This window comes from Amphibalanus amphitrite, unplaced genomic scaffold, assembly GCF_019059575.1.
Source record: "Amphibalanus amphitrite isolate SeventyFive unplaced genomic scaffold, NRLGWU_Aamphi_draft 000597F_arrow, whole genome shotgun sequence".
Lineage (NCBI taxonomy): Eukaryota > Metazoa > Arthropoda > Thecostraca > Balanomorpha > Balanidae > Amphibalanus > Amphibalanus amphitrite.
In genome coordinates, this window is record NW_024882091.1 from 312,903 (window position 1) to 326,376 (window position 13,474).

The 13,474-nt window shown below is 57.0% G+C and overlaps 1 protein-coding gene across 4 annotated transcripts in view; it reads right to left on the reverse strand.

Moving 5' to 3' along the window:
* LOC122394541 (IQ motif and SEC7 domain-containing protein 1-like) overlaps positions 1 to 13,474 on the reverse strand; it is a 125,198-nt gene that overhangs the window by 34,381 nt on the left and 77,343 nt on the right. For all 4 annotated transcript variants that reach the window (XM_043391495.1, XM_043391497.1, XM_043391498.1 and 1 more), the window contains 2 exons: positions 9,028 to 9,472; positions 5,561 to 5,773 (listed from right to left, as the gene is read on the reverse strand). In XM_043391495.1, coding sequence (XP_043247430.1) covers positions 5,561 to 5,773; positions 9,028 to 9,472 — 658 coding nt within the window. The remainder of the gene's footprint in view (positions 1 to 5,560; positions 5,774 to 9,027; positions 9,473 to 13,474) is intronic.

Sequence of the window (13,474 nt, forward strand, 5' to 3'; positions counted from 1 at the left end):
CGCTGCCGAAGCGCCGGGGGCGGCCGCCACGCGACTGCCGGGGGCACGGTACGGCTACAGGCAGCGAACACCGCTAAACAGCGCGATAAACAGGGCCGCCGTGGAACAGGTGAGTGTCGCCGCTGGCCGGAGCCGATACCGTGATACCGGCCAGCGATCACACGGTGAGTGGGCCCGGCTCAGACCGCGGGGCAGCTCGTGACGTGTTGGAGATCCCGGGCCGCGGTCACGGCTACTCAGAGACACAAGGCCGCTCGCTGCGGCGGCCAGAGAAGGGTCCGATCGTGATCAGACACCAGTGCCGTGACCGGGACACCTCCGAACCCTCTCGTGACTGGCTCCCGTCCGACAGCAGGTCACTGGGGGGCCGCGCCGCCGCCGGCCGACCCCGGATCAGATGACCCGGTCAATAGCAGGTCACGACCCCTGACCCGGCACTCGGGGCGTCGTGAAACTCACACGCACCCCTTGCGACATAGGCCAATCGCTGGCCGCCCTCTCTCCTGCGTCGCCGTCGGTAAATATTCAGAAGTGCGCCGGTGCACGGCACATAGCATATTTAATGGCAATCTACGCACGATATCGGTAAGACTTCCCGCAATATCGGTATCGCCTTCCCCCAAATTCATCAGGCAGAACCTCTTTATATATGCCTCAGAGCATTCTATGACATCACGCAAGCCAGCTCCCGACAGCCGGCCTCCCCACACCGATTCTGTACCGCTCACAGTTCACTGAGCACCAGCAAAGAACCAGTCGCAGCGCATCATTACTCAGAGTGAGCCCATGGAGCGGTCTCCTCCTCAAGGCCAGGTTAGCCTTCAGTCCACCCGATACTGTCTGCCCACTCGGTAGGATAGGGTAGCCCACACGGCACGGATATGACGGTCCATGAGGCAAGAATAGAACAGCCCACATGGTCAAGATAGAGCGGCCCACGTAGACAGGATAGGGCAGATCCACCATCATGGAAGGAAGGCGCAGGGCACCCGTCCTGGAGTCCCCATGCGTTGGACTGGGTCGCTTCATCAACACTGCAACGATGCAAGACAGATGCGGGGTATCGGGCGGGCCGGATCTGCACCCTCGACGAGGGTATGAATCACTCCTCACGGGCGTGTCAATCTACATCTCCCGTTAACCAGCTATGGGCGTGGTCCAGACCCGCCTAATTACAGAACTGGCCCTGCAGTGGTAGCGGTGGTGTGTGTTGAACCGTTGGTGTTGGACCGCGCCCTAACCCCGCTCCCCCGTGCCCCGGTCGGTAAACACCTGGCAGGGGTATTACCACTGACAGCCCACTTGCATACCCATTACCCACACCTGCGGGCGAATGGGGAGAAATAACATCTGACAACTAGCCAGGAGTGTGTGGAAATGGACTATGAGTAAACGGTTGTCGGGGCTATACGCGGACAACAGGTAGAGTGTCCAGTCAGCTATAAAATGTGGAAATTCGGTGTGGTTATGACGCGAGCACCGAACGGCCAGTCCTTAGGAAGGACGATGTGTGTACGATAAACGCGGGAGACAATGGTGGGGACTACATCCAAGCACCCATTCCAAACCGACCACAAGTCCAGGTGGTGGTCGGGAATCGCTGGTGAGGTCCCACCTTACAACTGCCTCTAGTTCTGTCAATACAGTCACGTCAAGCTTCGTGGAAGCTTGTTGACAACGAACCAGTCTCTTATGCCCGTTCGCTCTCACACGCACTGAACACCGTTCACCCACACATCAAAATTACACCCCCTCACTGGACACCGTGTAGTTTGTCGAGCCTCACGATCTGCTCCGTGACCTGGCGTTATGATCCACCACAAAAAGCCGAGCATTGTTCTGTGGCTCGAATCTCTCCAAATGAGATCGTTCATCACACTGCGTATCGACATCTCAATACACAACTCACCCGTACCGTGGGTGGGTGGGTGTCGGTAAGATTTTACAGTTAGAAAACAGCGCTTGGCGCCTTAGCTCAGGAATTGACCGTGAGCGGACAAGACAAAGTTTTCGGTTCAGGTGGTGGATAACGTGACCTACAATCCGTTAGTCTGACTGGATTACCAGATCAGGTAGGAGTTAGCCCGACAAGTGACTGACTGACGAACAGACAGGCAGGCCGTCGGGCACGTCATAGCGATGTCAGCTGTCCGTCCCCTATCACCAGATGAAATAACCGGACCGTCACCAGCTGTCACCAGACGGACTAACCGGACCGTCACCAGCTGTCACCTGACATGACAGCGACTCCCGGACGTGACTCATGGCCAGGGGTCAGCTCTGCAGGCACAGCTGTTTTAGTTCTGACACCGTCTGTGGTGCAGCTGGAACTCATGCTACCGTTGTGGGTAGGATTAAGGAAACATCTGCCATTTTTAATACGTGATCAGCTCCTGTTTAATTTCCTCCAGACCAGCCCTGCTGAGTAAAGAACTCCGAGCACAATCATCCATCCAGAGGCGGTTGAACCGCTTCCGGCGCCCAAACTCTTCACCGATCGATCAGCAAACAATATCGCTACACCCTCTGCCGCCGGAGCAGCAGGCTGACCGATCGAACCGAACCGCCCCGACATCATCGGTCAGACTGGAGCCATCGGTCACATCCGTCCCTATCGCGCCGAATCGCCCAACTGGCACCCAATTAATCCCAAACTAACCAATCTCAGCTGAGCACACAAAAACACGGGAAGCCGTTAGGTTGAACGACACTTACTGCGACTACGGTGTTGGTTATCGAACAAGGATACGTTTTTAATTTATGGCGAGAGATTAAAGTATATATTGTACCTAAATCCACATCCTTGACAAGACCATGTGAACGAAGCTTTCTCTCACGCCGGCAGCCGCTTAGCCCAGTGACGGCGCCCACACTGACTCATCCCACTCACCGCGAGATGACCAGAGCCTCAATAACCTCCTCCCCATCCCGTGTCACCTGTTCGTGACGACCAATCGTTAGACGACTGCTTTATTGCGCCACCCTCCCCCATCACATCCACAGCCTGCGCAGGTGACGGACACACGCCAACCGTCCCCGCCGTCTTCGCGAGCGCGACCCTTGCAGTGACCTCAGCGGTGCGGCAGCGTAACGTCGGCCCTACAATTCCCAGCGGTGACCTGTGTCGCCCGGGGGCACACATGTGGCCACAGGTCAAACGGCGGGTCGCGGGACAGCCGGGCGGCGAAACTGCAGGCGGAGCCGAGCGCAAGAGCGGTGTCAGAGGATAAACTATGTAGATGTGACGACAGCTGGCAGACGGCTGCGGTAAGTGGTCAGTTGGTCACTGTGCGCAGCTGTTTACCGGACTGACCCGGCCGTGAGTCAGCAGAGTAATCAGCAGGGTGGCCGGTCACGTGCCGACGGGTCACAGGTCAGGTCAGCGGGGTCATCGGGAGGTCACAGCGGCCACCAGAGGCGGAGCGGTTAGCGGGCAGTGGCAGCTGGGCGGTAAACGATGACCCACCAATTCAATAAACAGTAAACACGGTCCGTTCCGCTTTGCTCCCGTATACCGCCGTGGCGGCGTCTGCGGTGACGTTGTGCCTCGGTCGAGTGATCCGACCGTCCGACCGACCGGCTGTCCGTGCCGTTCGCTCACGGCCGGTGCACGCTCCAAGACGGCCGTGTTTCGTGGCCGGCAGTGGTTTCCCTTTCACCGGCGCATTTCCTTGATGTCCGGCAACGATAGGCTAATCGAAGCGCGCTCCGCCACCGTTGCGTAACTGGCTCGGACTGGCCTCGGCAGTGCGCTCCATACACCGGTCCGCAAAGTTCGGCCGGTAGCCAAGCGTCCGGCTCACCGCCCACTGCCGGCCGGCCGGTCGGTTTACAAAATCCAGCCAGAGAGAGGACAAAATGCAGCTCCTCCCCGCCTCGGTGGTGACCAATCCGGCTGTCTCCGCTCACCGGGCACGTGCAGCATCGTACACAGTGCACCTCTGCAACACTCGGCCAGAGGCGGGCCATGGACACACCGCCGCCAGCGGGACGAGGTTTATGGGTCTCTCGGGTTTCTGAGATCGCTCACTGGCCTTGGCACACCGGCTATTGGGAGAGCTGTGAGCTGACCGAACGGCCGGCTGGTGCAGCCCTGATCGCTGCAGCCCCTGGCAGTTGACGGCAGCTGGGCAATGATGATAGGCAGAAAAGCTTTAGAGTGGGGTACGTTCTTCTCTAAAATCCGTCACCGCCTTTCAAATAGCCACTCAAGAATGCGTTCATAGCTCTCCATTACTACCGCCGATGTTGGATACCCATTGCACAAAGATAGTTCTTGTGTTCGCTGTTCACTGCTCAGCGTCAATGTGGACATCGCCCGTACCGCGGTTAGAGCAATAGGTTACACAGTGACGGTTTGACCGTCACTGTGACGCCGCTCTGATATCGTGACGAATCCGTCACGGTGGCCGTGGCGGAGTTATCACGAAGAGAGCCGTCACCGTTTTCTTGTTACGATCCAGTGAGGAATTACGCTATCGACCGGGCAATGCAACAGCACAGAGAAAATGTTTGACAGACACACAGCAATAGTATAGAAAGCATCGTCAAGACGACGGTATAAGTACTTGTTCAATGAGGAACTATGAGAAAAATAATTGAAGTGGCCGACCCGATAAATCACTCACTGAAGGTGGCGTATTGCAGACTAGGTTTGTGAAAGGCGTAAGCTACAGGAAACAGCTTTGTACGTCATGATATCGTATTCCTATGTGAAGCTCGATACTGTGATGTAACTTAAATTGAACATACTTCCTACATCCGGTTCTAAATGAAGACAGCCATAAATGTTCAATAAAACAGAATCACTATGCGATCACACCACAACAGCAGGATCAGAAAGCTGAATTGCTTAATAGGGATATATCCGTGTCTCAACCTGCCTGGCAGCGAAACAAACAATAATACCGGTTAATTGATCGCAAATTGAAATAAATTACCGAATACACGCACTTGGGGAGGAAAACGACAATGGAATAGCGCACGAAAGCCAGGAAACGCTCGTAAATAAATCGCAAGCACCGACAATAAACCTGGGTTCATTACTTTGTCGGACATATATTGCCCATCGGAAATTAACGATTTGGGAACTGCTCTGGAACAATGGGTACAAGAGAGTAAATATCGAACATTTTTAGTGTATAGGAAGGTCAACCAATTTCACTAGTGGCTGGTCGGAAAACTATTTGCACGACCTGGCACTCCTCGTTCAAACCAACATTGTTACCCCGATCAATGCAAAAATTGTTCGGACTCAATGTGGATAATTGGAAAGCAAATCTTATCACACCGAGAAAAAAAAACTAGGCCATACGCAAACCAGTCAGAGGCTATGCAATGGTAGGTAAAATCCACAATCTGACAATAAGTGGATCCGGACCGCTACCAGTACCGCAATTCACTGTCATTTCATTTGCAGTGTACGTAAACTGTAGACAGTATAAAAATGATACATTTTGGTAGAAGCTGCCTCGTTTTCCCCAGCCCTCTATACTTACGAAAAGTAAGCTTTTCTCCCCATCCTCCCTCTCTCTCGTTACTCTCCTCCCTCTCGACTGACCTGCGAGCGGCGGCGCATCACCGGTGAAGATGTGCTGACCGGTCCGGCCGAGGCCAGGCTGCTCTCACTGCTCGAGCTGGCAGCATCCAGCGGTCGTGGCATGGCAGAACACGACACAGAGGTGGTGCGGTGAGGCGGCTCGGGCGGCGGTCCGCGCTGCCGCCGCCGGCCGCCCCCGCCCCCGCCCGGTGCCGCTACTCGCTGGTGGTCACCCTGGGAGAGGGGGAATGGGTAGAGTCAAAGCAGAAGGAACATGCGATACATACAACCAATCATTCAAGTCACATAAGACTGAAGAAGTACAGAGCACCCACAAGTTCCTTTATGAATAGCGGCTCTTATCACATGAATGAGCGACTAGAGAAACAGACTGCCCAACTAACTAGCAGCATCACCACAATTCAATCTAACATCGATGATCATGGCCATCCAACCACCACAGACACCACAATAGTACGCAATTTCCAATTCTCAGCGGAACTGTGCCGGAACGTGTCTATGGCCATCGGTGTCGACCGCTCCGAGCCGGCGGGCGCCAGCGGGCCGTAACCCACGAGTGGCCCGGAAACGTGGCAGTGCGGACAGGCGAGATCGCCGGCGGCCGGTTACGGTCCCGTCACCATGGCGATGTGTGTGTGGGGTATGATAGCGGGGGAATACTGAAAAATCTTCATGGCCAGTATGTAGTCATGAGTTTGCACACGGTCGGCAGAGGAATGAAGTTATGAGGTGCCATGGTTACGATGGATTTTTTTTTTCATGCGAGCTTCGAGGCCGGTGTGAGATAAAACAGCGGGCAAATCCAGGCAGGGCTTCATCTGCTTCACAGATTCTTCGGAGCCAATCCTCAAAGCGTGAGCTGTTTTACATGGTAAGAGGATGGTCTGAGTTCAAGGCCACCGCCAGCACAACGCCCGTCCTCCTCTCATTCAGGCGTTATAAAAGCTCACCGATGCTTTAAGTGAGTATCGACAAATGCCATCCAATCTTCTCCTCCAATCACTTATCTCGACGGAACCATTCCGTCCGTGTCAATCCGCGCGCATATTTATACACATCCCTATGCATATGCTCTGCCGGCTCCGCATAAGGCGCCACCCCATTAGCGTCCTATTCACAGGTTGTTCAGGCCGGAGCGATTGTTATGCACTGGCAGCCGCGGTAGCGACTGGTCTGCCCGTAACAACAGCGGCGAACATAGCAGCGGCGGCGGAGGCGGCGGCGGTGAGGAAGCACTGTTCTTGGAGGACGCAGACTCGGAGTGACATTCGTCATTAGCGATACATCGACCTTCGAGCCGCGATAACGCATCGGTTCATCCCAGCGCGGCGGAGAGGCAGCTCCCATCAGAGCCGGGTTCGCTACTGTCCTGCGGCGGGTGGCGACTACTACCTCTGTGGGCGAATCCATCCCAACCGGTCCCGGTCACGTGAATTCGACACACCGATCACGTGCCCAACGTCAGCCTGAGCCCCTCTCCCTGGCACTCCATGACTCCAACCAAACATGAACCCCAGGCCCCTGTCACAAGCCTGCTAAGATCGACCACATTCTCCACCTTCTCCTGTCTTGCAAAGCGAGGGGCCGCTCTAGCGCCGCGGCGCGCAGTGAGGTGTCACCCCTGACTTGTCTATTCCCGGAGCAGGCCCGGTGCCGGCCGGTGAAACCCCGCATTAGCTCCTCATTCTACCCGATCACCCCACCAACCGGCCCGGCTGGCTACGTAGCGTGGCCGGCAGTTCTGCATAGACAGCACAGCACGCAATGTCCGCACCGAACCCGAAAGGGTCGTGACTTGAAATATAGCACAATGCAAATGCGACAGAGCGGCACGCACTCACGATGACGTGGTCAGTAGATATGTGACAAAACCAGGAACTTCTCCGACCGCAATAACCACAACGGTTACAGATGGAGGGATACCGTCCAGACACAAAGCGAGATGACGTAGGAAAGAGATTAGTGGGTAAAAAATGATGCGTGACGGGAGTCACAAAAATCCGCACGGAACCAGAGCGTGGTGTTACATGAGCGTGGTAGTTTACGTCTCGATTTTCCTATTCTCTACCCCACTTCGTACAGCGTGGTCTTCCCACGGCCAAGTCCGAAGACGGCGTAATGACAAGTCGCCAATAACGGCGTCGCCGTCGATAGCCTGTCAGAATGCGAGGCACGTCGGTTCGGCGGCATTCGACGTCAACAGAGCGGCACAGTCCCACGCAAACGGCGCATCCGCCCGTCTCCGCCGTCACACCCGTCCGTCATTGGCGCCGAATCCGTCCGTCACCACCGTCCACTCTGCCCGCCCCTGTCATCATCCTGTCCGGCCGGAAGTGAGCGGCACGCGCCACCCAGTCCTATTAGCGCCGGCGGTCGGCCGTGCGTCGGTCCGACTCAGATACGGTCACTGGGTCACACAGCTGTCCAGCCGCCTGCCGCCGGCTGGACACTGGACACCTGTCCACCGGCCAGGTGACGGGGACGGAAGGCAGCGGCGGCGGCGGCGGCGGTCCCACAGTTCCCACATAAACAAACAGTACACAGAACCGCCGCCGCAACAGAACACAGAATCACCGCCGTGGAGGGGCCCCAGGCGGCGGCGGCATCAAACGCGACACTGTCCGCGGCGGAAGCGCCCGTATTATCGCCATGCGTCGGCTCCATCAAACGGCGGCATAGGCGCGGCGCCGCCATGCCAGTCCAGGAATACTCAGAATACTGAACGCCGCACAGTGGGCACGTGCCTTGAATCAGATGTTACAAAAGGTGGCCATGAAACGCCGCCCCAGTCCACCGTGAACTCAAAGAAGAACAGTTGGTCCATGTTCCGAGCGGGGTCCTATCTAAGGCAGGACCGTAACGGCTGGCTTCCCAAGGACGGGTAGTGGTTTGGGCTGATCTTGAGGGGATGTGCGCTTGGCTAGGTGCCTCAGAGACCTGTCGGCCGAGCGATGCGGGCCAGCACCTCTGCCCCAGGTCACGCGGGGCGGTGCTCCGAGGCCATTTACCACTCCTAGCGCGAGCAGCTCGCGGCCAGCACCCGCTGGGGCCGCCCCGCCCCTCCGCTGTTCCGAGACCTGGACCGATTTACAAATCAGCCTCATAGAGACAGGCCCGCTGCGCCGAGCCCACCAAGCGTCCAGAAAAGATCGCCCTCAGATACCTGCGTCGATCCGCCGCCCGACGCACCGCACCCGGCTATTATGCGTTCGTCTCGCTAATGTGAGATGGGCGTGGGACATGCATATTCCAGCGGAATGTCTGATACCACTTATCATCGCTAAATACGCCCCCGGTGCTTCCGCGTGCGTGGCCAAACTCAGATTCAAACTCGTCGGCGTCGGCGTCTCACATTCCATGCGTTTCGCAATTGTGAATGAATATATTCCATCGTCGTAAACTACCTTCTGTGTAATAAATGAACACAACCCCAGCGCCCTAGCTCACCCACCCGTCACTAAACTCACCATGTAGATTCCTGTGGGCGCTCCGAGCCCGTTCATTCCTCGGCCGCCCAGCCCGGCCGACGAGGGGGGCGTGTAGTACTCGCTCAGGTAGGTCGAGTCGTTCAGGAAGCCATAGCTCTGGTACTCGCGGTCGGACAGGTCCGAGTCGTTCTCCAGGCTGCCGTTCAGACCGCTGCTGTGACCCGACGTTCCCGAGGTCTGGCGGGACATGGCCGCGTGGCGGACGGGCGGCGGGGGCTGCCGCCACGCGGCCGGCACCTCGAAGCGCCGCGACAGGCGCCGATCCGACTTGGCCGACAGTGTGATGGCTCGGAACTTCTTGTCGAGGGCATAGCGTCGGTAGGCGCGCTGGATGATGATGGCAGCGCGACGCGCGCGCCGGCCGCCGTAGCGCCGCTCCAGACAGGCCACCTGGCGCTCGGCCAGGTCATGGCTCAGCTCGTACCTGCGGGTAGAAGAGGGGGTCAATTCAGGTCAGGTCAGGTCAAGTCAGGCCATGACTAAGTTCGTACCTGAGGGAGAAAGAAATGGGTCTGGTCTGGTCAGGTCAGGTCAGGTCAAGTCATGGCTTTTATTTATTTATTTATTTATTGCATGTCTTAGTGGGATCCAACAATGTTGGCTTTTACCGCCACAGTGTCAAAGTACATAAAGGACACGTATATCACACAGTCGTTGAAGCAGATTTCAGAGAACATGAGAATAAATGGCTCAGTTCATAGCCACTGGAAAGGGGAGGGAATGGGATCAGACTAAGGTCAGGTCACCGCTAGGCACGTTAAATAGGGGAGCAGACGTCAGGTCGTGTCTCAGCTCGCACCCGCTGGAGGGGAAGGTCACGTCATGCTAATCATGGCTCAGTTCACACGCAAGGGAAAACGAGGGTCATCCAATAGCTAGAAAGAAAAAAGCGGGAATCTACTACATAATCTACGACTTATCGCATAGGAGAGGAAGATGGGGGTTGACTTCATTGTCCTTGATGTCAGAAGCGGCAAGAGAAAAAAGAGAATCCACTATTCAGCGACGTTCGAAACATAGGATCTAATTTGTCTCCGGCTAATGGATTGGAAACTTACAATGACTTCTGGGAAGATAATAAGAAAGATAGTGCCAAAAGACAAATGAAGACAGAAGTCGTGCCAGAAGCCGTCGGACGGCTCGTCAAAGCCATTAAGACCCTCCTGCGCTATTCTAATCCGATGGGAAACGAAGAAAGCCCACACCGCGAAAACCTGTTCCGACAAAATACGTGAATATGTGCATATACAAGCATGTGGAATCCTGGAACCCGTTTGAGAATTGGGTCGCCCAATCACGTCATGCCATACGAGAACAAATTTGAGCGCTGACACGAACATCGCTCCACAAGTCAGCGACCTGGTGTGATATGTGGCCTGCTGGAGACCAACCCTCCACATGTCTCGCGGCCCGGCATGTGGCCCCGCGGAGAGAGTTCGGGTCAGTCGAACGGGCCCCGCGCGGCGTACCGAACCCATTCTGACAGGAGAATCCCCATCAGCGTACCGAGTCGGGCGCCGGTTATGACAGCCCGTATTCCCATCAGCGGCCCGTCCTGACAGCGCCCATCACAGCGGGTTTCTCTCCGGAGCGCCGTCTCGGAGCAGGTCGAACGGCCGCGCTGGTCTCCAGTGTTCCGCACGGGATGGTGTGCCGTGACCCAGCCGACATGAACGGAATGAGCCGACCATCAGCCGACTCCGCCCCGGCCGACAAGGCGCCGATACACGGGCCCGAGTCGGGACCGGCCGCCGCCCTGCCACGACCTGACTAAACTCGCAGATTTCTCCTCTGCCCGTCACCGCCCTCAGATCTCACACAGAGCGGCTAACGAGGGAGACGCGACGATGACGGAGAGGCCAGGGACGACTGGTGACGCCGCACCAGCCGCCGACCGACACCATTGTCATCGCGACGAGCTGTGGCAAGCAGCGGCGCACTACACAGGGATGGCGCACAAAACGACGCACACAATGCGACACGCGGCGAGAGGCACTCTCTCCAGCGACGAACGCGGCGCGGCGAGATTGTCCCGTGCGTAGCGCCAACTGCCGTATGTTGCCAGTTCTGTCTCCGAGACATTCAGTGGTGAAACATCTACACACTGAAACATCAAACAGCTGTGGACGCCGTGATATGTGAAATCGTCGCCTCTCGGTCTGCGGAGAACCAAATAAAGGCCGCCGAGAGAACAGTCGACAAACCGACAGCAGCAGCGATCGCTTTCCGAGACACTGACCCAAACACTGGCAGAACTATCACGTCCAGTCAGCGCTTTTTTCGGCGGCCGAGTGACGCGGGGCACGGTGCTCGCTGAAGCTCGAACGGAACGGCACGACCTGGCTCGATCGGGACATGAAAGCCGGGGCAGGCGTCACGCGCAACGCACGTGAAAAGGAACAATAAACGGCGTGGCGCCGGACACAATGCCGGAACACGTAATCAGCCGGGACGCACGTGCTCAGACATATAGCCACGGTGTTGCGTCACAACGGCTGTTAACACGTAGCCAGCCACGAAATACATCGTCAGGAAACAGAATGGGAATGGACACAACTCAAACTACAAGACATCTGTAGCCTCTCTCACTACAGAGCCAATTGCCAATTGTAGGCACATATGCGTAGTATGTGCTCAATAAACACAACAAGCGCACGACCATCCCTTCCCGCCGAGTGTCCACCGGCGTTCCGCTGACCGGGTCAGCGGAACACTGGATCCCGGGGCGATCTGCCATCTGCCGCGCCTGTGATACCGCGGCGGCGCCGACCCAGATCTGTCTGGGAATCGGCGGCTGACGGCGAGTGACCGCAGCGGCAGCAGCTCAGCGTGACCACGACAATACGCGGCCGCAGCGCTGCCAAGGCCGCGCGCACACTGCAAACACCCTACACACACTACACGGCCGGCGCCACACGCGGCGACACACCGCGAGAGGCGGCATCCGGCCCCGGGCGGCCACTCCCGGATCTCGGCGACACTCCTCTCCAAACGGCCACCGAGAGCGCCATTCAAACAGCGCCCACCGGCGGCCGAGGCAGCGGGGGCGGCGGTGCTGTACCTTCAGAGGCCCGCACTGCGACGTTGCCACCGCCGCCGGGCAGGGACATCTGCTGAAGGTCAACCAGCGCGCAGCAGTTGCCAACGAAGCTCGCACAGGAAGGAAAAGGTTGGAGAGAATAAGGCATACGCCGAGATTTATGTAGATGGCAGCAGGTAAAGACGGAATAAAAGGACATAGATAGCAAAAGGCAAAGAACGGCAGGTGCTGTTACTTCTCATTCAGGACTTTACGCATCCACCCTCGAAATGTAGAATCCCCAAGCCAGTTTCAGATCGAACAGGCACACGCCGCTCCTGCTCCACTTTACCTTCGCACGCTCTAACACATTGCTTCATAAAGTCTATGATGATGATACATTGGTGCTAATTGCGGCGTGCCACGCGAATGGTGGCGTGTGGCAACGTCTGCTGCCGGGGGGAGCGGCGGGTGTGAGGAGGAGCGCCTCGGGGACCGCGGCGGCCATCTGCCGCCGGGCCGCGCGCCGAGGTCTGGGGCGACACGAGATGGGCACATTATCACAGAGATCGTCCTTCGTAGCAGCCGGTGGTCTTAGCAGTACAGGGTGGAACCCCAGCAGCTGTAGAGCAGCCACGCTAAATAACAATCTCGGGTCAAGGTGGTTGGAATAATTTGCGAAAGGGGGCAAAATAACAACCTTCAAAACGATATCAGTCTGAAAGGCTTGATGCCTGGCTCGTGACAGCCGTCAATAATTGAAAAGAAACAATCTAGCGTCAGGTATCCTCACATCATCGGCGACACGAGGCAGACAGCCGTGACAGGTCACTAGATTGACATGTCGCCCGTGACGCGGCCGCGACCCGGGACAACAATGGGCCAAACCGCTCGGGGACTGAGCTAAAGCGGACCATGATGCAACCCTCTTGTCTCGGCGTTCGCGGCAGTCGAGTATGACGTCCAGCCTTCTGTTCCGCCACTTTTAGGTCAGCAGGGCTCCAGAAAAAGCGACGTTCTCGGTTCCCGACCAGACGGTTGCGAAACGCCACCAGGCAGTGCCGTTCAGGAATTTCGCAAATGAGACCGCACGTTTCACAAAGACACAGAGGACTGAAAAGACCATGAATACCGAAAAATCTAAGGCTGCAGTCTTTTGACTATTCTCCACACTAATTCTGACCGTCATGGTCAGACCGCGCCCTCTGTCCGAGTTCCCAGGACGGGTGCTCGAGTCGCCGACCACGCGCGGCCGCCTGCAGTCGTCACGGTGGTCGCTCGGTCCCACTCACGGCCCCTCAGTGCAGTGCGCGGCTCTGTCAGCATAACGGCTGCACACGATACTATCAGGCTGGCCCGATTCCCGGTCATTGCGCCCATATCACACGGGCTGTATCGCGTGGCATC